Raw genomic sequence first — 20,738 nt, 5'->3', positions numbered from 1 at the left:
CCAGGGGGACACTGGCGTCAGAGCTGGACTTGGGGGAGACCCACCCTTGAGCTGAAACCACTGATGGGTCTGGCAAAGGATAACTTTACATTTTCTTTAGACAAATCAAGTGTGGCAAGAGGAAAAGGAATTCAGACTCAACTCCAGTTGGGGGGTGGAACCCCAGCAAAAAGTTGAGCATTCAAGCCCTTTGCTCTGAGAGCTTTGTGGGGACATGGGAAGCACACGGTGGGTCTTTCGGGGTCTGAGGGACCTGGGACAGTGACAGCACACAGGCCCCATCAGAAGGAAATGTGTGAAGGGAGATCTCACCCCATTAGGAGGGACCCAAAGGCGGGGCCTCAGCACAGCAGCAAATTCGCCACCTACAGCTCAGGAAGCTCCACCTTCAGGCCCCTCACGAGCTCCATCCATTTTCGAAGCCCAGCAAGTGCTCGAGTGATGTGTGGACATAACCTGCAATCTTACTGCTCTTTTATGAAAGAAAGAAACTTGATCAATGTTTTCCCAAATATGACAGTGATGTGAAACTTCAGACATTCTCAGTAACAAATTGTGTGATTGAAAGAAACGTTTCTTTAATTGTACAGGAGAAAAAGAAATGTCAAACATCCATGCTGAAGGGAACACTGAATTCTCTCTCTGTTATCTATATTATCTATAGATATAAAAGAGAAACATGGTAATTAGCATACGACCGCTACCCTTCCCATTGGCTAATCAGCATATCCTTATGCAAATTAACTGTCAGCCAAGATGGCGGCTGGCAGCCATGCACTGAAGCAAACAGGGAGGCTTGCTTGCTCCAGTGACAGTTGACTCCAACGTTCCCCGCCTGACTTGCTAGCCTCTCAGCTGCAACTCTAAGCAACTATGTTGCAAATATAGAAGCTAAACAAAACCCTAGAAACCGGCTTTCAGTCAGCCGGGCTTCAGCCAGCCGAACCACAACATTGTATCAAATACAGAAGGTAAAGGCCAGAAACCTGCTTTCAGCAGCGAGGCCTCAGAGCTAAAGCTGGCCCAGAATAAAAAAGAAAAAAAGGAGCGGTTGGGAGCTTCAGTCACCCCCCAGCCTGAAAACGGCCCTCAGCCCCTTAGCCAGACTGGCCAGGCACCCCAGTGGGAACCCCCACCCTGATCCAGGACACCCTTCAGGGAAAACCAGCCAGCCCCCAAACGTGCACCAGGCCTCTATTCTATATAGTAAAAGGGTAATATGCCTCCCGTCACCCGGATCAACGTGACAGGGGGCAGCGACCAAACCCCCTGATCGCCCTGCGGCTCTGTGTGTGACAGGGGGCGGGGCCACAACCCCCCTATCTGCCCTGCTCTGTTCATGACAGGGGAAGGCGCCCCAACCCCCTGATCAGCCCTGCTCTGTGCCTGATAGGGGGGAGCTCCCCAATCCCCTGATTGCCCTGCGGCTCTGTGTTTGACAGGGTGCGGCGCCCCAACCCCGCCCCTGACGGGCCCTGCTCTGTGTGTGACAGGGTAGAGCCATAACCTCTCCATCGGCCCTGCCCTAAGTGTGGCAGTGGCGGCGCCCCAACCCCCTGATCAGCCCTGGTCTCTGTGTCATAGAGGGTGGCGCCCCAACCCCCCTCCACGGGCCTTGCTCTGTGTGTGACAGGGTAGAGCCATAACCTCCCCATTGGCCCTGCCCTGAGTGTGACAGGGTGCAGCGGCCCAACTCCCCTATCGGCCCTACTCTGTGCGTGAGAGGGGGGAGCTCCCCAACCCCCTGATCGGCCCTGCTCTGTGAGTGACAGGGGACAGCGCCCCAACCCCCTGATCGGCCCTGCTCTGTGAGTGACAGGGGGCAGCGCCCCAACCCCCTGATCGGCCCTGCTCTGTGAGTGACAGGGGGCAGCGCCCCAACCCCCTGATTAGCCCTGCTCTGTGAGTGACAGGGGGCAGCGCCCCAACCCCCTGATTGGCCCTGCTCTGTGGGTGACAGGGGGTGGCCCCGCAACCTCCCCATCGACCCTGCCTTAAGTGTGACAGGGGGCGGTGCCCCAACCCCCCAATCGACCCTACCCTGAGCGTGACTGAGGGTGGCATCCCAACCTCCTGATCCGCCCTGCTCTGTGCATGACAGGGGGCGGCGCCCCAACTCCCCAATTGGCCCTGCTCTGAGCCCGATCAGGGGCTGCACCTAGGGATTGGGCCTGCCCTCTGCCACCTGGGAGCAGGCCTAAGCCAGCAGGTCGTTATCTCCTGAGGGGTCCCAGACTGCGAGAGGGCACAGGCCGGGCTGAGGGACCCCCCTCCCTCCCCCGAGTGCACAAATTTTTGTGCACCTGGCCTCTAGTCTATATATATAAAAGGCAAATATACAAAGTGTCCCCTCAGGAGTTTGATGGGGAGACTGGGAGTTTGATTGCTCCAAATGTTGTGTGGTGACATGAAATGCAGGAAGGCCCCAGCTGGCAGCTGGAAGGCCTCGATCAGCCCTGACCACTGGCCAAGCCTAAGGACCCTACACATGCACCAATTTCATGCACTGGGCCTCTGGTATAAATATAATATTCTAGTATTTAATACATAATATAATATTAACATTTATTACTATGTGACAGATTTAATCTCCTATAAAGAGGCAATCAAAGGGTATCAGTTAAAAACTGTGGAGCCTGGCCAGGTGGCTCAGTTGGCTGGAGCATCATGCCTTACACCAGAAAGTTGTAGGTTAAATTCCTGGTCACGGCACATACCTAGGTTGCAGGTCCCATCCCCTTAATGGGCATGTAGGAGGCAACTGATTGATGCAACTCTCTCACATATCTGTCTCTCTCTCAGGGCTCAGCAATGGAACAATGGCCTCTATGAGCACTTCCGTCTGGGAGAAAGCTGCCCCTCCAGCTCTCTCCTAGATTCCAGATAAGTTGGTTCCTCCCTAAATGTCCCAGGTTCCTTTTAAGCTGCAGCCCAAGTGCTAGAGCTCAGAGGGAGTTAGTCTGAGTAAGACTGTGCTCAGGCCCTTTATGAGGAGCTGCCTGGGTGGGTCTCTTTCAGAGAGCATATACACTGAGTGTCCAGATTCTTATGACCGGCCAGATTATTATGACCACCCCATCAGTACTTCGTTGGGCCACCTTTTGCCTTCAATACCGCGGCGATTCCTCTTGGCATTGACTCCACGAGATGTTGAAAGGTGATGCAAGGCATCTGACACCGTGCCTGATGAATAGCACTGTCCAGTTCTGTGAGATTTGATGGTTGTGGAATCAGCTGCCTGATGGCTCTTTTAACTTCGTCCCACAAATGCTCCATTGGATTGAGATCTGGTGATTGTGGAGGCCACCTTAGCAAGGTAAAGTCTTCCTCATATTCTTGAAATCACTCCTGCACATAATGAGCACCGGGGCATGGCGCATTGTCTTGTTGTAAGAAGTCATCTCCATTGGGATATGCCATCAACATGATAGGATGAACCTGATCAGCAGCGATACTTAGGTATGTTGTGCTATTCAGACGTTGTTCCACACGAATTCAAGGGCCCAAATCATGCCAGGAAAACATGCCCCAAACCATAACACTGCCCCCACCAACTTGAAGGGTTGTACTCATGCATGTGGGGTGCATGATTTCATGCCGTTTCCACCAAATTCTCACTGTGCCATCTGCATGATGCAACTGGAAACGTGATTCATTGGACCACATGACTTTTTTCCAATGCTGGACTATCCAATCCTTGTGTTCCTGTGCAAATTGGAGATATTTTATCTTGGTAACTGCATACAGCAATGGTGTTCGAACAAATCTGGCCACTCATAATAATATATATCCCACCTTCAAAGGCTGTTAAATCGCATTGTTTACCCATATCTTCAGAAAAAAATCACTTCTATTGTCGTGGTAGACAACCTGCTTTCCTATTTATAATGGTCTGGCCCTCTAGCAACTTCAGAGCGAAATTATACCTAAATTGCCTACAAACGTCAGGTGGTCATAATAATCTGGCCACTATATATATATATAAAATTTTCCATCTTGCCCTAGCTGGTTTGGCTCAGTGGATAGAGCATTGGCCTGTGGACTCGGGGGTCCCGGGTTCGATTCTGGTTGGGGGTACATGCCTGGGTTGCGGGCTTGATCCCCATTGGGGGACGTGCAGGAGGCAGACGATCAATGATTCTCTCATTCTCTCTCATCATTTAGGTTTCTGTCTCTCTTTCACTCTCCCTTACTCTCTGAAATCAATGAAGATATATCTAAAAAAAATTGCCACCTTAACTATTCTTAAGTTTACAGTTCAGCAGTGTTAAGAATATTGACATTGTTGTGCAAACATTCTCCAGGACATGTTCATCCTCAAAACTGAAACCCTTTAGCTATTTAACAATGACTCTTCATCTACACAAAAAGGTTGTGGGTTCCATTCTCTGTCAGGGCACTTACCCAGATTGCGGAACTCCCAGTCAGGGTGGATGCAGGAGGCAGCCAATTGATGTTTCTCTCTCACATTGATGTTTCTCTTTTTCTCACTCCCCTCTCGCTCTCTCTCTCTCACTAAAAATCAACTTTAAAAAGTAAGCAAAGCAGATTTGACACTGCCTTCAGAGTGAACCAGGACATTCTGTGGAGCCTCAGTTTCTTCAGCTGTATAATGGGACAGAACACCATTACTCTGAGGTGACCTCGGGGCTGTTGTGAGGATAGTGAGGAGCTTTGGGGACCTGGATGGCCCCAATTCTGCCAGGACTAATGTCTCTTCATCATTTACTCAACCCTAGCCACACCTCCCCTCACTATTTCAGGGCAAGACAGATTGTGCCATGATCATTCTCTCTCATAGTTGATGTTTCTGTCTCTCTCTCTCCCTCTCCCTTCCTCTCTGACATAAATTATATATATTTAAAACTACTTCCAGTTTGTAACTTATACATTCTTATTTTATTATGTACAATCACTACCATAAAAATTTCAGCATCATAATTAACTTACCAAAGTTTTAGTAAATGAACACTTCTCTCTCCTCCTAGGTAATATGTACATATTAGGAAATGTACATATTATATATTCCCCACCACAGCTACTTTGGGCTTAGCCGTTATTACTGTCGAGAAGGTAAATCTATATTTTTATTCTACAGGCAATAATTTACCCATTTATTTGTACCAAAACATCTGTATTACTTCCTCATTTTTGAATTCTCTCTGCTGAGTATAAATTATAAAGTGACATTTAAAGATCATATCTGCTTTCTTCTGCTTTCCATGGTTGCTCCTGAAAAGTCCATTAAACTGCTCTGAGCGAGTCCTCATTTGCCTACACGCTTGATCTCTGAGTACTCGGGGCTGCTGGTGGCCTCCGGGTTCTGCGGCTCCCGTGTCTTCATCTCATAAAAGCTGAGGTTGGCGTAGAGCTCTTGTTGCTCCCCGGAGGGAGGGGCATCCTTGGCGGGGGGCACTTGGTCTGGAGGCCTGTCTGGCCCTAGCTTTTCCTGGGAACCCTGAGTGGAGGGGCGAGAAGGGAGTCAGAGAGGAATAAGGCAGACCTGGTCCCAAGGGGAAGTTGGGCTGATGGAAGTTGTCGTTCTTCCTCATTCCACACACACATCTTACGAACTCAACTGTTCCCGCATGCATTTAACATTCTGTAATATTATACTGAGGGCCTACTAATCACGTTTCATCCTCACAGAAACCCAGCATGAATGGCACTCATTATCCCCATTTACAGATGGGGAATCTGAGGTGAGGAGAGGTGAAGCAACATGCCCACAATGGGTAGAAAGTAGTCATTTTGGGGAGATGGTTCCCCGGCCTTTGGGGAGGTGGGCTCAGTGGTCAGTGTGGCTGGGGCAGGAGGTTCCAGGAAATGCAGGGGAGAAGTCAACTCCCAGCTGTCCGTCCATCTGACCACAGAGGTGTGGGTTTGGGGAACTGCTGAGGAGCTCAGTGTGGACTCCTTAATGGACATGCCCAGCCCCCCTACACAGCATGAGAAGACATCCCCGTCACTTACCCTGGTGACTGTGCCCATGACAGGCTCTTCATCATTTGTGACCTTTGGTCTCCCGGCTGCTTGCCTCCTGCGGGCTTTCACTCTAAGGGAAGAAGTCAGCAGCCAGAATGGCTCAGACACAGGAGGGCAGCTGCCCCCACTCCCTGATGGACAACGGAGGCATCCAGACCCTGAGGCCAGACTCGGACACTCCTGACATGCAGGTGAGGACCCCGTCCCCCTGGATGCCCAGGGGTTTGGCCAGGACTGAATGTTCATCACCGAGGCCCCTCTCACACGCAGACACTTGTACATGAGCCATCATCAGTGTAATTCATGGCAGCCAAAAAGTCCAAGGAACCCAATGCCCATCAATGAAGGAACGGACAAATCAAATGTGCACCTTCCATACCATGGAATATATTTGTAAATAAAAAGCAGTACAGCGCTGACACATAAACTTTGAAAATGTCATGGCCCTGGCCAGTAACTCAGTGGTTAGAGCGTCGGCCTGCACACTGAAGTTCACAGGTTTAATTCTTGGTCCAGGACCAAGTTGGATCCTTTTTGCAGGTTTGACCCCCATCTCTGGTCTGGGCTGGTGGGGAGGGAATCTCTAAATGTGTCTCTCTGACATCGATGTTTCTCTCTCTCTCTCTGTCCCTCTCTCTCCCTGTGCCCGTCTCTCTCTCTCTCCCTCCCTCCCATCCACTCTCTCTAAAAATGAATGGGAAAATATTCTTGGATGAGGATTAACAACAAAATAATTATTATAATAATGAAAGAAAATATCGTGATAAGTGAAGGAAATCAATCACAAGGGACCATGTGCTGTGTGATTCCATTTATATGAATCGTCCAGAATGGACGGGAAGCAGTTAGTGGCTGCCTAGGGCTGGGAGAGGATGGAAACAACTAACAGGGGATGTGGGTGTCTTTTGCTTGTTGTTGTTGTGTGTGTTTTTACTTCAAGCAAATGAAACGTGACTGTGGTGATGGGTGCACAGCTGTGTGACTGAACGAAAAGCCACTGAATTGTACACTTTAAATATATGGGAATTTTACCTCCATAAAGCTGCTACCCCCTCGGCCCTCCCAAAACAGTCCCCTCTGGATGTGCTCAGTCCTGCACCTCCCTGCCCCAGAGGCTCACATGCAAAAGGAGAGGAGACACAAACACAGGGACAGCAGGGCCATGGCTCCAGCACCTCCGAGAGCCGCAGGAACCACTCCCGCCTGGGGCACGGCCTTCCCTGCAGAGGAGAGGGGGTGAGACACCCACTGGCAGGCCTCAGTCTCTCCTCTTCCCACCTCCTTGTGGAACCCGCTGTCGGTTCAGTTCAGGTAGGAGATGCAGGTCCTGTCCTAGCAATCCCCCCTGTCCAGGCCACAGCCCTCTCCCCCAGCCCCGCCTTCTCTCTGACCCACTCCTTCCTCCATGGCCTCTGCCCCCAGCAGGCCCTGACCTGGCAGCAGCAGGACAGAGACGCTCTGGGCCCCGTGCACATTCCGGGCCTCGCAGCTGAGTCTGAGTCCCTCACTGAGCCCCTCGCGGAGGCTCAGGGAGCTGTTGGTCCAGGGCCCCTCTGAGCTGGAGGTGACCACGTGGGACGCGTTGCCATGGTTCCCCTCCAGCAGCCCCGCCCCCAGCCGCCAGCGCAGGGAGGGGGCCGGCTGGGCCCTGGAGGAGCAGCTGCAGTGCAGACCCTGGTCCTCCCAGGAGCAGGAGGGTCCCAGCAGCTGCGGGGGGTCTGTGGGGGGCGAGGGGAAGGGTCAACGGTGCTTCTAACATCTCCAGGAACCCAGGTGACCTACTTCCAGGTGCGCCCCACCCCCTGCTCCCACCCCACCCCCACTCCGGTCTCAGTCCACTCCCCACTCACAGACCACGGAGAGGTTGAGAGAGAGACTGTGGGAGCGCAGCGGGTGCCGAGCTTGGCAGGTGAACTCTCCTTCCTGTGCAGGCCCCACGCGAGGCAGCTCCAGGATCGCGGTGCTGGAGAGGGGGGTGGCGTTCAGGCCTGGGGACCCCCGGAACCAGCTCAGCTTGGCAGGGGGGTTGCTGTCAGCCTCACAGCGCAGCCTCAAATCCTCACCTTCCAGGATGGTTAGGGATGTGGTTTGTAGATTCTTGAATGCTTTGAGTAGAGAAATGGAGAGAGAGAGAGAGAGAGAGAGAGAGAGAGAGAGAGAGAGAGAAAGAGATGTGTGTAACACAGATGTAGGCACCCACCCACCAGAGATGAGGGACTCGGGTGATGACTTTTATCCTTGCCCTTCCCATGTCTGATCCCATTCAAACTCTGATCCCCCCTCTGCCCCCAGGGAAGGTCCCAGCCCAGAGAGGAGGGGTTCTTTCCTACCTGTGTCATTTCTGAAGGAGACGCCTATGGTGAGGTTCCCTGGGACATCTGGGAGAGAAAGACAGGGCCCCACTTCAGATGGAGGTCACCCCAACCCCAACGAGGAGCGGTGGGAACCAGGAAGGTGGGGTTCTCTCATTTTGGCCCCTCCCCACCTACACGCACATCCATGGGTGAGTGTTCTCAAGTTAGCTCAGCCTCCTACACACACACACACACACACACACACACACACACACACGTCGCTCCCACTGCCCCCATGGACACAGCCACCCCTCCAACACTCACAGGAGACATTGAGCCAGATGGTTGTCTGTGTGGTCATCCAATGCCTTTCCCGTTTCACCTGACAGGTGAGGCTGGTGCCATGGTCCCAGGGCCTCGGGGTGAAGGTGAGCACCGAGGAGGAGGAGCGGAGGGTCTGGGGGTTCAGCGAGCCCACAGCGGTTCCCTCCCAGGAGAAGGTGAAACGCTGTTCCCCTTCACAGGACCCTGGCAGGATGCAGGCCAGCTGTGAGGGGCGGCCGGACACCAGTGGCTCCAGAATCTGGATGTGGGGTTTGTCTGTCAGGGAGGAAGAGGAGAGAGGGAGGTGCCAGGGCCTCAGGGAGTGGGGACACAAAGTGTGATCCTGAGTGGGACTCGTGCCTCAGGGCCCCAGAGCTCCCCAGGCCCTGTGTTCTTCCCAACACCCAAGGCCCAAGGCCTGGATCAGGGAGTGTCCCGAGTCCTGTACCTGCTCTAAGAGGGGGTCCCTTGTTCCTGGGTCCTCTTCTGGGCCCCTGCCTTACCTGTCACCTGCAAATCCAGCATCTTCTCTCGGTAACTATATTTCACAGAATCTCCTCTCTCCACTCGGAAGAAGTAGCGTCCTGTGTCACTCCTCTTGGCGTCTCTGATGCTCAGGGAACAGTTGTTGGTCCAGGGGCTGGCGAGGAGGAAGCGGCCTTGGGTCTCTCTCTTCACTGGTTTATTCCAGTTGCTCGAGGCCACAGGAGCATCATAGGCTGTCTTGTTCCTGTCCCGGTACCAGTAGGTGTAGAGGTTGCTAGAGGAAGACTGCGAACTCCATGGGTAGGAGAAGGAGCAGGGCACATGGACACACAGACCCTCAAACACTGTCACCGAATCCTGCACTTGGAGCTCATACTTGTAGCCTGGCTGCTGCTGCAGGGACCCTGGGAGGGGGACAGAGGCTCAGCGGCAGCCCCTGCTGATCCCCCACCTGCCCAGCCCCCCTCCCTCAGCCCACTCACCCCCCCACAGCAGGGGCAGCAGCAGCAGCAGGGGCACCATGTCTGCCTCTGGCAGGGCAGAGTGGGTCCTGGTCCCTGGTCAGGGAGGGAAGTGCCCAGCTCTGGGGTGGGGCCTAGGACACTGCAACAGGAAACTCTGGGGGAGAGGCTGTGGCCAGGCTGGAAGGGGAACTTGGCCTCCACAGGACGTGAGGGTGGTTGATGGTGGCTGAGAAATCATTCTATCTCCCTCCCCCCTCCCACGCAACCCCGCTGGTGGATATGATGAGGCCCCCAGAGGTTGAGAGGCGTGTCCAGATGTGAATCTGAAAGTGATCACCTTGCAGATGATGTGTAAGTGGAGAGGGAGGTCACCCAGGGGGCCACTGGGGTCAGAGCTGGACTCTGGGGAGATCGACCCTTGAACTGAAACCACTGATGGGTCTGGCAAAGGATAACTTTACATTTTCTTTAGACAACTCAAGTGCTGGCAAGAGAAAAAGGAATTTAGACTCAACTCCAAACCCCAACGAAAACTTGAGCATTCAAGCCCTTTGCTCTGAGATTTGTGGAGACATGGGAAGCACACATGTGGGCCTCCCAGGGTCTGAGGGACCTGTGACAGTGACGACACACAGGCCCCATCAGAAGGCGATGTGTGAAGGGAGATCTGACCCTATTTGGAGGGACCCAGAGGCGGAGCCTCAGCACAGCAGCAAATTCACCACCTACAGCTCAGGAAGCTCCACCTTCAGGCCCCTCACGTGCACATCCTTTTTCAAAGCCCAGCAGGGGCTCGAGTGATGTGTGGACACAACCTGCAATCCTACTGCTCTTTTATGAAAGGAAGAAACTTGATCAATGTTTTCCCAAATATGACAGCGATGTGAACTTCAGACATTCCCAGTAACAAATTGTGTGATTGAAAGAAATATTTCTTTAACTGTACAGGAGAAAAAGAAATGTCAATCAGCCATGCTGAAGGGAACACTGAATTCTCTCTCTATTTTCTGTATTATCTATAGATATAAAAGGCTAATATGTAAAGTTTCCCCTTGGGAGTTTGATCGCTCGAAATGATGTGCACTGACCACCAGGAGTGACGTGAAACGCAGGAAGGCCCCGGCTAGCAGCCAGAAGGCCCTAATCGGCCCTGACCACTGGCCAGGCCTAAGGACCCTACAAGTGCATGAATTTCATGCGCTGGGCCTCTGGTGTAAATATAATATTCTAGTAGTTAATACTTAATATAATGTTAACATTTATTTCTATGTGACAGAATTAGTCTCCTATAAAGAGGCAATCCGACTCGTCCCGGGCCCACAGTGCACATGTGTGGAATGTCTGAGGGACAGTGAACTGGCCCCCTGTTTAAAAAGTTAGAGAACCTCTGCTGTGGAGCCTGGCCAAGTGACTCAGTTGGCTGGAGCGTCATGCCTTACACCACAAAGTTGTAGGTTAAATTCCTAGGGTCACGGCACATACCTAGGTTGTAGGTCCCATCCCCTGTATGGGCATGTAGGAGGCAACCAATTGATGTAACTCTCCCACGTATTATCTCTCTCTCTCTCTCTCTCTCTCTCTCTCTCAGGGCTCAGGATTGGAACAATGGCCTCTATCAGCACTTCCGTCTGGGAGCAAGCTGCTCCTCCCGCTCTATCCTAGATTCCAGATAAGTTGGTTCCTCCCTAAATGTCCCAGGTTTCTTTTAAGTTGCGGCCCAAGTGCTAGGGCTCAGAGAGAGTGAGTCTGAGTAAGACCGTGCTCAGGCCCTTTAAAAGGAGCTGCCTGGGGCTCCAGCAGCCTTTGTGTCACTCAGCCACAATCCCCGCTGGTTTTCTGAGCCAGAAGTTGTGCATACTTGAAACCCTTGCTCCTCAGAGAAACCTCCACAGTCAAGATATCCCTCCTGATTTTCAACCAACACGTGTGGGTGTGAGATCAGCTGACCCTGAGAGTCTTCCCTGCATCACTTCCCTTCCTACCAGTCTCAATGTGCATCTTCTTCAATCCCCTAGTTGTAGGAATTCCTTTCAGCTAGATTTCAGGTGGTTCTGGATGATGATTGTTCTGTATTTTAGTTGTAATTTCTCTGTTGTTGTGGGAGGAGGCGTGTTTACCTATGCCACCATGTTGACTGAAAGTCTCAGGTGATGATTTAAATAGATTCAATTAAATCATAGTTCAGTATAAAATAAGCAAGCAGACTTGATTCCCGTAGACTTTTCCTATATAAGTACTAAATTGAGTTCTCAGGTAAAGAGAAATGGCAAGGTTTTTTGTTTGTTTATTGATGAAGTTTATAATATTGGAGATAGATAGATATGTACATATATACATATACACATATAAATATACATATATACCATAAAATTGGCCATCTTAACTATTCTTGAGTTTACAGTTCAGTAGTGTTAAGAATATTGACATTGCTGTGCAAACGTTCTCCAGGACATTATCATCCTCAAAACTGAAACACTTTAGCCATTTAACAATGACTCTTCATCTGTCCCTCCCCCCAATCCTGGTACCCACCATTGTACTTGCTGTTCCTAAGAATTTGACTCCTTTAGATAACTCACAGAAAGGGAGTCATCCAGTAGCTGTATTTCTGTGACCAGCTTATTTCACTAAGCACAGTGCTCTCAAGGTTCACCAACGTCACAGCACCTGACTGGATTTTCTTTCTTTTAAGGACTGAATAATACAATAATTGTATGTGCAATAGATTGAACTCTGTGGGATCGATGGTGCAATGCTATAGACTGAATGTTGACGTGCCTCCTGAAATAAAAATTTTGAAATCTTAACCCCAAGTGTGCCATGCCAGCACGGCCAAGGGTGAACCTGTGGAGGGGCGGTGAAGGATTAAAGAAGGCAGACAAGAGAATACAGCTGGGGCTTGGTGGATCTCCTCTACCTGGATGAGGACACTGATAGACCCAGCCTGCAAGCCAAGGCTTTATTTTATAGTCAGATCAAAACAAGGGTAGTGGTCAACATGTTTACAAGGTTCTTGTGAGTTGAACTTTGTTTTGGCAGCACTTGCTGCACCTCCCACAGCCCATTAGCTACCTAGGAAGGAACTAGGGAGGGCTATAAGGTCAAGTTTAATTATGCTGGGAGGGCTCTGCCCTCTAAGCTGGGACTTGTCTGTGGCCCTGCCACCGGTCAGCCCAAGGCTTAAACCCTATGGCCGCTCCCTACACCCAAGGGGATGTTATTAGCAGGTGGGACCTGAGAGAGCTCCCTCTCCCCTTCCACCATGTGATGTTTCAACTAAAAGCAGGTCACCTGTACTGTGCAAGAGGGCACTCGCCAGAACCCAACCATGCGGGCACCCTGATCTTGGACTTCCAGTCTCCAGGTGTTTGAGCAATAAATTCCTGCTACTTATAAACCACCAGTCTATGGTCTTTTGTGAAAACATCCAGAACAGCCTAAGGCATATGACCCTTTTAAATGCATTTATCCATCAATGGACATTTGCGTTGCTAAATCCTCTTGACTATTGTGTCTTCAATAATGCCGCTATAAGTATAGGTAGCAGATGTCTTTTTGAGGTCCTGCTTCCAGTTCTTTTGGATATATAACCTCAAGAGGAGCTGTTACATGTCATGGTAGTTCTATTTTTATTTTTTTGAGGGACTGCCATATTGTTTTCCATAGTTGGTACATCCCTTTACAATCCCACCAAATGTGCAAAATGGTTTCAGTTATTACACATCCTCACCAGCACTTGTTGTTATCTTCTGCTAGTTTCTAAAAAATATATTTTTTATTGATTTCAGAGGAGAAGGGAGAGGTAGAAAGAGATAGAAACATCAATGATGAAAGAGAATCATTATTTGGCTTCCTTCCTCACGCACCCTACTGGGATCGATCCTGCTACCTGGGCATGTGCCCTCACTGAGAATCCAAGCGTGATCGCCTGGTTCATAGGTCCATGCTTAAACATTGAGCCACCAGCTGGGCTGTTGGTCTTACTTTATAGTAGCCATCCTAAAGGGTGTGAGGTGATACCTCATTATAGTTTTGACGTATTCATTCATTGGTTGATTGTTGTATGTGCCCTGGAAAGCATCAAACCAGCCAACTGGAAGACACTGTAACCAACTGAGCTACCCAGCAAGGGCTTTGATTGGCAGTTCTTTAGGATTCCTGATGTTGAATATCTTTTCAGTTTTTTGGCTATTTGAATATCATCTTTGGAGAAATATTGACTGGAGTTTTCTGCCCAATTCTTCAGTTGTGTTATTTGGGTTTCTTATGTTGCCTCGTATGAGTTTGTAATATATTCTGAATACTAACCCCTCATCAGATACATCTTCTCTCCCATCCTGTAGGAGGCCTCTGGAGCCTGGTGAGAGTGTCCTTTTGTGCTCAGGTTTTGAAGTTTGTACAGTCCCACTTGTCTATGTTTGCTTCCCTTGTCTGTGCTTTTGATGTAAATGTCAAGGAAATCATTCCAAAATCCAATGTCATGGACTCTCCCCCCATGTTTTTCTCTAAGAGTTTTATACTTTTTGGTATTAGTTTTAGGTCTTTAACACATTTTGAGTTAATTTCTGTACAGAGGAAATTGATTCTGTGATGGAAACCTAGAACTACATAAGGGAAGCATAACTGTGAGGGTTATTTTTCAAAATAATCATTGTTGACCTGCAGTGTGTTCTCACAGTGGGATCTGAAGAAGCTGAACTCACAGAAAGAGAGTAGAATGGTGATGTTGGACTGGGGGTGAGGAAAAGGGGAGATGTTGGTCAAGCAGAGCTTTCAGCTACAAGATGAATAATTCCTGGGGATGTACTGGACAGCATGATGACTACAATTAACAGTATTTTGTTATATACCTGAAAGTTGTTGAGGGAGTATGTCATTACTGTTATAATCATGACAGTAGTAATTACATGAGAGCATAGAAGTGTTAATGAACCTTGTTGTGGCAATCACTTTACCATATAGGTATATTAAATATGCACCATTACTTACCTTAAACTTGCATGCATTCTGTGCCAAACATTTCTCAATAAATCTGGAGAGAAAATAATTGTTCACATCCAAGAAATTATTAATGTTCTCTAAAGTTTATCAAATTTATAGATGTAAGATATATGAACACAACAATACAAAATGGTGAGAGTATAGGTGGATGTGTCTTGAATGTTGAATTTTTTTCGTATCCGTGAATAAATATAGCCTGGCCAGTGTGGCTCAGGGGTTGAGCATCGATCTATGAAACAGGAGGTCAGGGTTTGATTCCCGGTCAAGCTAAAAGCACAGGTTATGGGCTTGATCCCCAGTAAGGGACGTTCGGGAGCCAGCCGATCAATGATTGTCTCTCATCATTGATGTTTCTATCTCTCCCTCTCCCTTCCTCTAAGAAATCAATAAAAATATTTTCTAAAATAAGAAAAAATAGAAATACCAATTGAAAAATAATTACAAGACATAAACAAAACCCCTTACTTGAAACAGGTTCAACAACAGCAACAACAGAAGGAGGAGATCTAGAGATAATTTGACTCAAGAAACTCCCACAAACACTAAATAGTAAAATCAATTTTATGTGATATCACAGAAATGTCTTCATTTATGATTAAATGTTGGGATGTTTTATAATAATAACTATGAGGTAAGCATCTATGAATAGGGAAAGAAGAGCTGCTCCTAATTCTACTGTGTATCGATATCTACATTGAAGGGCAGTTTGGGAGACCAGAAACTCAGGTGGTAACCAGGTAACTTCTGGACAAAGGGAGAATAAGGGGCCAACTTCAGTCCATTTCAGGGCTTGAGAATGAAGAGAGAGGAGCCTGGGGTTGGGGGATGAGTGGGCAGAAACAAGAGAGGGAGAGAGAGGGAACAGGTAGAAACAAGGGAGCAGTCAGTGGGTGTGTATTACTTGTTTATTTCTGTATCTTATGATGTTTTGACCAATTAAACAGCTAGAAGGACAAGGAGAGACAGGGCGTCCCAGGGCACGCCCACTCTCAGAGACAGCAAAGAGCCCATCCTGAGCCCATCCTGAGCCCATATTCCCAGCCTTCCCACCTGCCCCCAAATCACCCAGGACCTGGGACCAGACACATGGAGACCACGCCCACAGGCCCATCCCCCAGACTCACACACACCAGCTGGTCCTGAACTGCTCACCCTGCCCTGCCTTGCGTTTCCCATGGGAACCCCAATCAAGGCCTTCGCTAGGCTGCCCTGCACCTGCATCTGCTTCCTGAGGAAATCAGGGGCTTCCCTGGGCATAGCAGCCCCTCCTCTCAGGAGGTGAAAGGAGGAAAAGTCTTCTCTCCATGGCATTGACTCCCCTTGTCGTCACTCAGTCACTTCCACACACTGAAACCCCAGGGGCACATTGGAGGCAGGTGAGTCAGGAGCTTCCAGGGAGAAGGTGACATGGACGTCCCAGGACGGTCCCTCTAGCCTGGTGTCCACACCTCAGTCCCATCTTGAGAGGAAGGGAGGATCCATCAGGAGCTCTGCCTCCTGTTCCGGGGGCCTCCACACCTGCGGGGCCCACACAGGTGTCAGCTCAGAGACTCGGCCAATTTTGCTCTAACTCCAGGCAGAGCCTGACAGCTCGGCCCCACCTGGACCTCAGGGCCAATCCCTGACCTTCCCTGGGAGAGACAGACCTGCTCACCTGGTGTAGTAGAGCCAGGTGAGGACATAGGTGAGGAGGAAGCCAGCCCCCATGAGGGCCCCTCTGATCAGGGTGAGGACCAGGGGCCAGGAGCCCTGCTGCTCCTCAGTCACACATCTGCTGGAGTGCGGGCTGCCTAGGGACGACGGGAGCCGGGTGACATGTTGTCCAGGTGTCAGTCAACCCACAGCCCAACACCTAATGAGGCGGCCGCCCCACACCTGTCCTGCACCTCACTCTGCACAGAGAGGCTGAAGGAGACGTGCTGGGAGCCCAGCGGGTGCTGATCGGGCAGGTGAACTCTCCTCTGCCTCAGCCCCACATGGGGCAGCTCCAGGAGCCCTGGTGCTGAGGGCTGGGGGCTCAGGGCTTGTTCCTCCAGCACCAGCTCAGGTGACACCACCCACTCCCAGGACTCAGTCTCTCCTCTTCCCTCCTCCTTGCAGAACCCGCTGTGGGTTCTGCTCAGGCAGGAGATGCAGGCCCTGTCCTAGCAACACCCCCTGTCCTCTCTCAGCCCTCTTCTCCCCCAGCTCCACCCTCTCTCTGACCCACTCCTTTCTCCGTGGCCTCTGCCCCCACAGGCCCTGACCTGGCAGCAGCAGGACAGAGGCGCCCTGGGCTCCATGGACTATCCTGACCTTACAGCTGGATCTGAGTCCCTCACTGAGCCCCACACCCCGGCTCAGGGAGCTGTCAGTCCAGGGCCCCTCTGAACAGGAGGTAACTGCAGGCGGGAGGCGTTGCCATGGTTCCCCTCCAGCAGCCCCGCCCCCAGCCACCAGCGCAGGGAGGGGACCCATTGGGCTCTGGAGGAGCAGCTACAGAGCAGAGCCTGGTCCTGCCAGGAGCAGGAGGGTCCCAGCAGCTGCGGGGGGGTCTGTGGGGAGTGAGGGGAAGGGTCAGCGGTGCTTCTAACATCTCCAGGCATCGAGGTGACCTACTTCCAGGTGCGCCCCACCCCCTGCTCCCACCCCACCCCCACTCCGGTCTCAGTCCACTCCCCACTCACAGACCACGGAGAGGTTGAGAGAGACACTGTGGGAGCCCAGCGGGTGCCGAGCTTGGCAGGTGAACTCTCCTTCCTGTGCAGGCCCCACGCGAGGCAGCTCCAGGATCGCGGTGCTGGAGAGGGGGGTGGCGTTCAGGCCTGGGGACCCCCGGAACCAGCTCAGCTCGGCAGGGGGGTTGCTGTCAGCCTCACAGAGCAGCCTCAGGGCCGCTCCCTCCAGAATGAGAAGGGATGTGGTTTGTAGATTCTTGAAGGCTTTGGGTAGAGAAATGCAGAGAGAGAGAGAGAGAGAGAGAGAGAGAGAGATGTGTGCAGGCACCCACCCACCAGAGGTGAGGGACTGGGGTGATGACTTTCATCCTTGCCCTTCCCATGTCTCATCCCATTCAAACTCCTGCTCCCCCCTCGGCCCCACCCGGGCCCCATGGCAGGTCCCAGCCCAGAGAGGAGGGGTTCTTTCCTACCTGGGTCGTTTCTGTAGGAGACGCCTATGGTGAGGTTCCCTGGGGCATCTGGGAGAGAAAGACAGGGCCCCACTTCAAATGGAAGTCACCCCAACCCCAAGGAGGGGCGGTGGGAACCGGGAAGGAGGGGTTCTCTCCTTCTGGCCCCCTCCCCACCTACACGCAGATCCATGCCCGGGTGTTCTCAGGTTAGCTCAGCCTCCTACACACACACACACTCACACACACTCACACACACTGCCGGAGTCCATTCATTGTCTTCACTAGCTGAGTTTAGACAGAGACCCCCAAAAGCTAGTAACCTTTGAAGTCCTAGCAAAGGTCAGAACTGCACCACCCAGTTAATCTAGGAACCACCCAGTTAATTTAGGTAATAACAGCTGAAGCATCCCCACCTTAGTTCCCTTAATGCCTTAGATACTTGTGTAGATCCTTGTTGATTATTGTTAATCAGATATTCTGCCTATTTCTGGAAATTGTCTACCAATGAGCTAATCCATGTGTCATTCAAACCTCCTTACCCTAAGGCTACCCCAGACAAACCTCCTTACCCTAAGGCTACCCCAGACAAACCTCCTTACCCTAGGGCTACCCAAGACCGAAATAAAAGCTTGGAGCAGCCTGAGCATCGGTGGAAGTCCTTCAGGACTTGCCCGCCTGGTCCCCCAATATTGCAAAATTATCTCGTGTCTTTTTCTTTCACTTGTGTGCGGCTCCTCTTTCAGATACCGAACCCTACTCCACGCAGAATGTGGAGGGAGTGTTACTCGACAACACACACACACACTCACACACACACACACACACACACTCACACACACACACACACACAGACACACAGACACACACACATGTCGCTCCCATTGTCCCTGTGGACATAGCCCCCCCTCTAACACTCACAGGCGACATTGAGCCGGATGGTTCTCTGTGTGGTCAACTGAGGCCATTCCCGTTTCACCTGACAGGTGAGGCTGGTGCCATGGTCCCGGGGCCTCGGGGTGAAGGTGAGCACCGAGGAGCGGAGGGTCTGGGGGTCCAGCGAGTCCACAGCGGCTCCCGCCCAGGAGAAGGTGAGAGGTCGTCCCCCTTCGCAGGCCCCTGGCAGGCTGCAGGCCAGCTGTGTGCTGTGGCCAGACTCCAACGGCTCCCAAATACGGATGTGGGGTTTCTCTGTCAGGAATGCGGGGGAGAAAGGCAGGTGCCTGGGCTCCAGGGGGTGGGAACCCAAAGTGTGATCCTGAGTGGGACTCATGCCTCAGGGCCCCTGAGCTCACCTAGGCCCTGTGATCTTCCCACCACCCAGGGCCCATGGCCTGGACAGGGAGTGTCCAGGGTCCTGTTCCTGCTCTAAGACGGGGTCCCATGTCCCTGGATCCTTTCCTGGGCCCCTGCCGTACCTGCCACCTGCAAATCCAGCATTTTATCTTGGTAACTATAGCCTTGGGACTTATATCCTTGGAAATGGCCTTGGTAATTATATTCAGGATATTCTATCTCCACTCGGAAGAAGTAGCGTCCTGTGTCACTCCTCCTGGCGTCTCTTATGTGCAGGGAACAGTCGTTGGTCCTGGGGTCCGGGAGGAGGAATCGGACTTGGGTCTCTCTCTTCACTGTTTTATTATAGTTGCTCGAGGCCACAGGAGCATCATAGGCTGTGTTGTCCCCGTCCCGGTACCAGTAGGTGTAGAATTTGCTAGAGGAAGACCACGAACTCCTCGGGTAGGAGAAGGAGCAGGGCACGTGGACACACAGACCCTCAAACACTGTCACCGATTCCTGCACTCGGAGCTCATAGCCTGGAAGCTGCTGCAGGGACCCTGGGAGGGGGACAGAGGCTCAGTGGCAGCCCCTGCTGATCCCCCACCTGCCCAGCCCCCCTCCCTCAGCCCACTCACCCCCCCACAGCAGGGGCAGCAGCAGCAGGGGCACCATGTCTGCCTCTGGCAGGGCAGAGCGGGTCCGGGTCCCTGTGTCAGGGAGGTAAGTGTCCAGCTCTGTGGTGGGGCCTAGGCTGCCTCAACAGGAAGCCCTGGGGGAGAGACTGTGGCCCGGCTGGAGGGAAACTTGGCCTCCACAGGACGTGGCCGGTGGGAGGTGGGTGGTGTGTGAGAACTCATCCTGTCTCCCTCCCCCCTCCCACCCAACTCTGCAGGTGGATATGCTGAGGCCCTCAGAGGTTGAGAGGCGTGTCAAGATGTGAATCTGAAAGTAATCACCTTGCAGATGATGTGTAAGTGGAGAGGGAGGTCACCCAGGGGGCCACTGGGGTCAGAGCTCGACTTAGGGGAGACCCACCCTTGAGCTGTAACCACTGATGGGTCTGGAAAAGGATAACTTTACATTTTCTTTAGACAACTCAAGTGCTGGCAAGAGAAAAAGCAATTTCGACTCAACTCCAGTTGCGGGGTGGATCCCCTGTGTAAACTTGAGCATTCAAGCCCTTTGCTCTGAGAGCTTTGTGGGGACACGGGAGGCACACGTGTGGGTCTTCCAGGGTCTGAGGGACCTGGGACAGTGACAGCACACAGGCCCCATCAGAAGGCGATGTGTGAAGGAAGATCTCACCCCATTCGGAGGGACTCAGCACAGCAGCTAATTCGTCACCTTACAGCTCAGGAAGCTCCACCTTCAGTCCCCTCACGTGTCCGTCCCTTTTCAAAGCCCAGCAGGGGCTCTAGTGATGTGTGGACATAACCTGCAATCCTACTGCTCTTTTATGAAAGGAAGAAACTTGATCAATGTTTTCCCAAATATGACAGCGATGTGAAACTTCAGACATTCCCAGTAACAAATTGTGTGATTGAAAGAAACGTTGTACAGGAGAAAAAGAAATGTCAAATATCCATGCTGAAGGGAACACTGAATTCTCTCTCTATTCTCTGTATTATCTATATATATAAAAGGCTAATATGCAAAGTGTCCTCTCAGGAGTTTGATGGGGAGACTGGGAGTTTGATTGCCCGCAATGATGTGTGCTGACCACCAGGGGGTGGTGTGGAATGAAGGAAGGCCCCAGCTGGCAGCTGGAAGACCCTAATTAGCCCTGAGCCCCCA

General features: G+C 51.6%; 2 protein-coding genes across 3 annotated transcripts; both read right to left on the bottom strand.

The window, feature by feature from the left end:
- Positions 1-2,534: 2,534 nt before the first annotated feature.
- On the bottom strand, positions 2,535-9,643 carry LOC139000357 (sialic acid-binding Ig-like lectin 5). 2 transcript variants are annotated; one of them, XR_011469563.1, is made up of 10 exons: positions 9,572-9,643; positions 9,107-9,493; positions 8,604-8,879; positions 8,316-8,363; positions 7,836-8,090; positions 7,419-7,703; positions 7,106-7,205; positions 5,974-6,055; positions 4,951-5,458; positions 2,535-3,705 (listed from the first exon to the last, which is right to left on the bottom strand). XR_011469563.1 is itself a non-coding variant. In XM_070402589.1 (9 exons), the coding sequence occupies exons 1-9, from the start codon at positions 9,609-9,611 to the stop codon at positions 5,267-5,269; spliced, it is 1,665 nt and encodes a 554-aa protein (XP_070258690.1). In that variant the 5' UTR covers positions 9,612-9,643; the 3' UTR covers positions 2,535-5,266. The 2 variants fall into 2 exon arrangements, 1 of the variants encoding a protein (XP_070258690.1); XM_070402589.1 differs by having other exon boundaries at positions 2,535-5,458.
- A 5,279-nt stretch (positions 9,644-14,922) lies between these two features.
- Positions 14,923-19,616, bottom strand: LOC139000359 (sialic acid-binding Ig-like lectin 14). Its single transcript, XM_070402590.1, has 7 exons — positions 19,580-19,616; positions 19,082-19,501; positions 18,585-18,854; positions 17,685-17,732; positions 17,221-17,475; positions 16,209-16,344; positions 14,923-16,072 (listed from the first exon to the last, which is right to left on the bottom strand). Exons 1-7 carry the CDS (start codon positions 19,614-19,616, stop codon positions 16,036-16,038), a joined length of 1,203 nt encoding a protein of 400 aa, XP_070258691.1. The 3' UTR covers positions 14,923-16,035.
- Between the last annotated feature and the right edge of the window lie 1,122 nt (positions 19,617-20,738).

This window comes from Myotis yumanensis, unplaced genomic scaffold (assembly GCF_028538775.1).
Source record: "Myotis yumanensis isolate MYYU_CA2020_CCGP unplaced genomic scaffold, mMyoYum1.0.hap1 SCAF_23, whole genome shotgun sequence".
NCBI classification, from domain to species: Eukaryota; Metazoa; Chordata; class Mammalia; order Chiroptera; family Vespertilionidae; genus Myotis; species Myotis yumanensis.
This window is presented reverse-complemented; position numbering and strand designations above follow the sequence as displayed.

Coding starts and splice junctions, on each gene's coding strand:
- LOC139000359 (XM_070402590.1), bottom strand. CDS start 19,616: ATGGTGCCCCTGCTGCTGCTGCCCCTGCTGTGGGGGG. Junction 19,502..19,579: donor GCTGCCCCTGCTGTGGGGGG/GTGAGTGGGCTG, acceptor TCCCCCTCCCAG/GGTCCCTGCAGCAGCTTCCA. Junction 17,476..17,684: donor CTCCTACAGAAACGACCCAG/GTAGGAAAGAAC, acceptor CTCTACCCAAAG/CCTTCAAGAATCTACAAACC.
- LOC139000357 (XM_070402589.1), bottom strand. CDS start 9,611: ATGGTGCCCCTGCTGCTGCTGCTGCCCCTGCTGTGGGGGG. Junction 6,056..7,105: donor TGTCTCCTCTCCTTTTGCAT/GTGAGCCTCTGG, acceptor TTCTTCCCTTAG/AGTGAAAGCCCGCAGGAGGC. Junction 5,459..5,973: donor TCATGGGCACAGTCACCAGG/GTAAGTGACGGG, acceptor CCCTCCACTCAG/GGTTCCCAGGAAAAGCTAGG.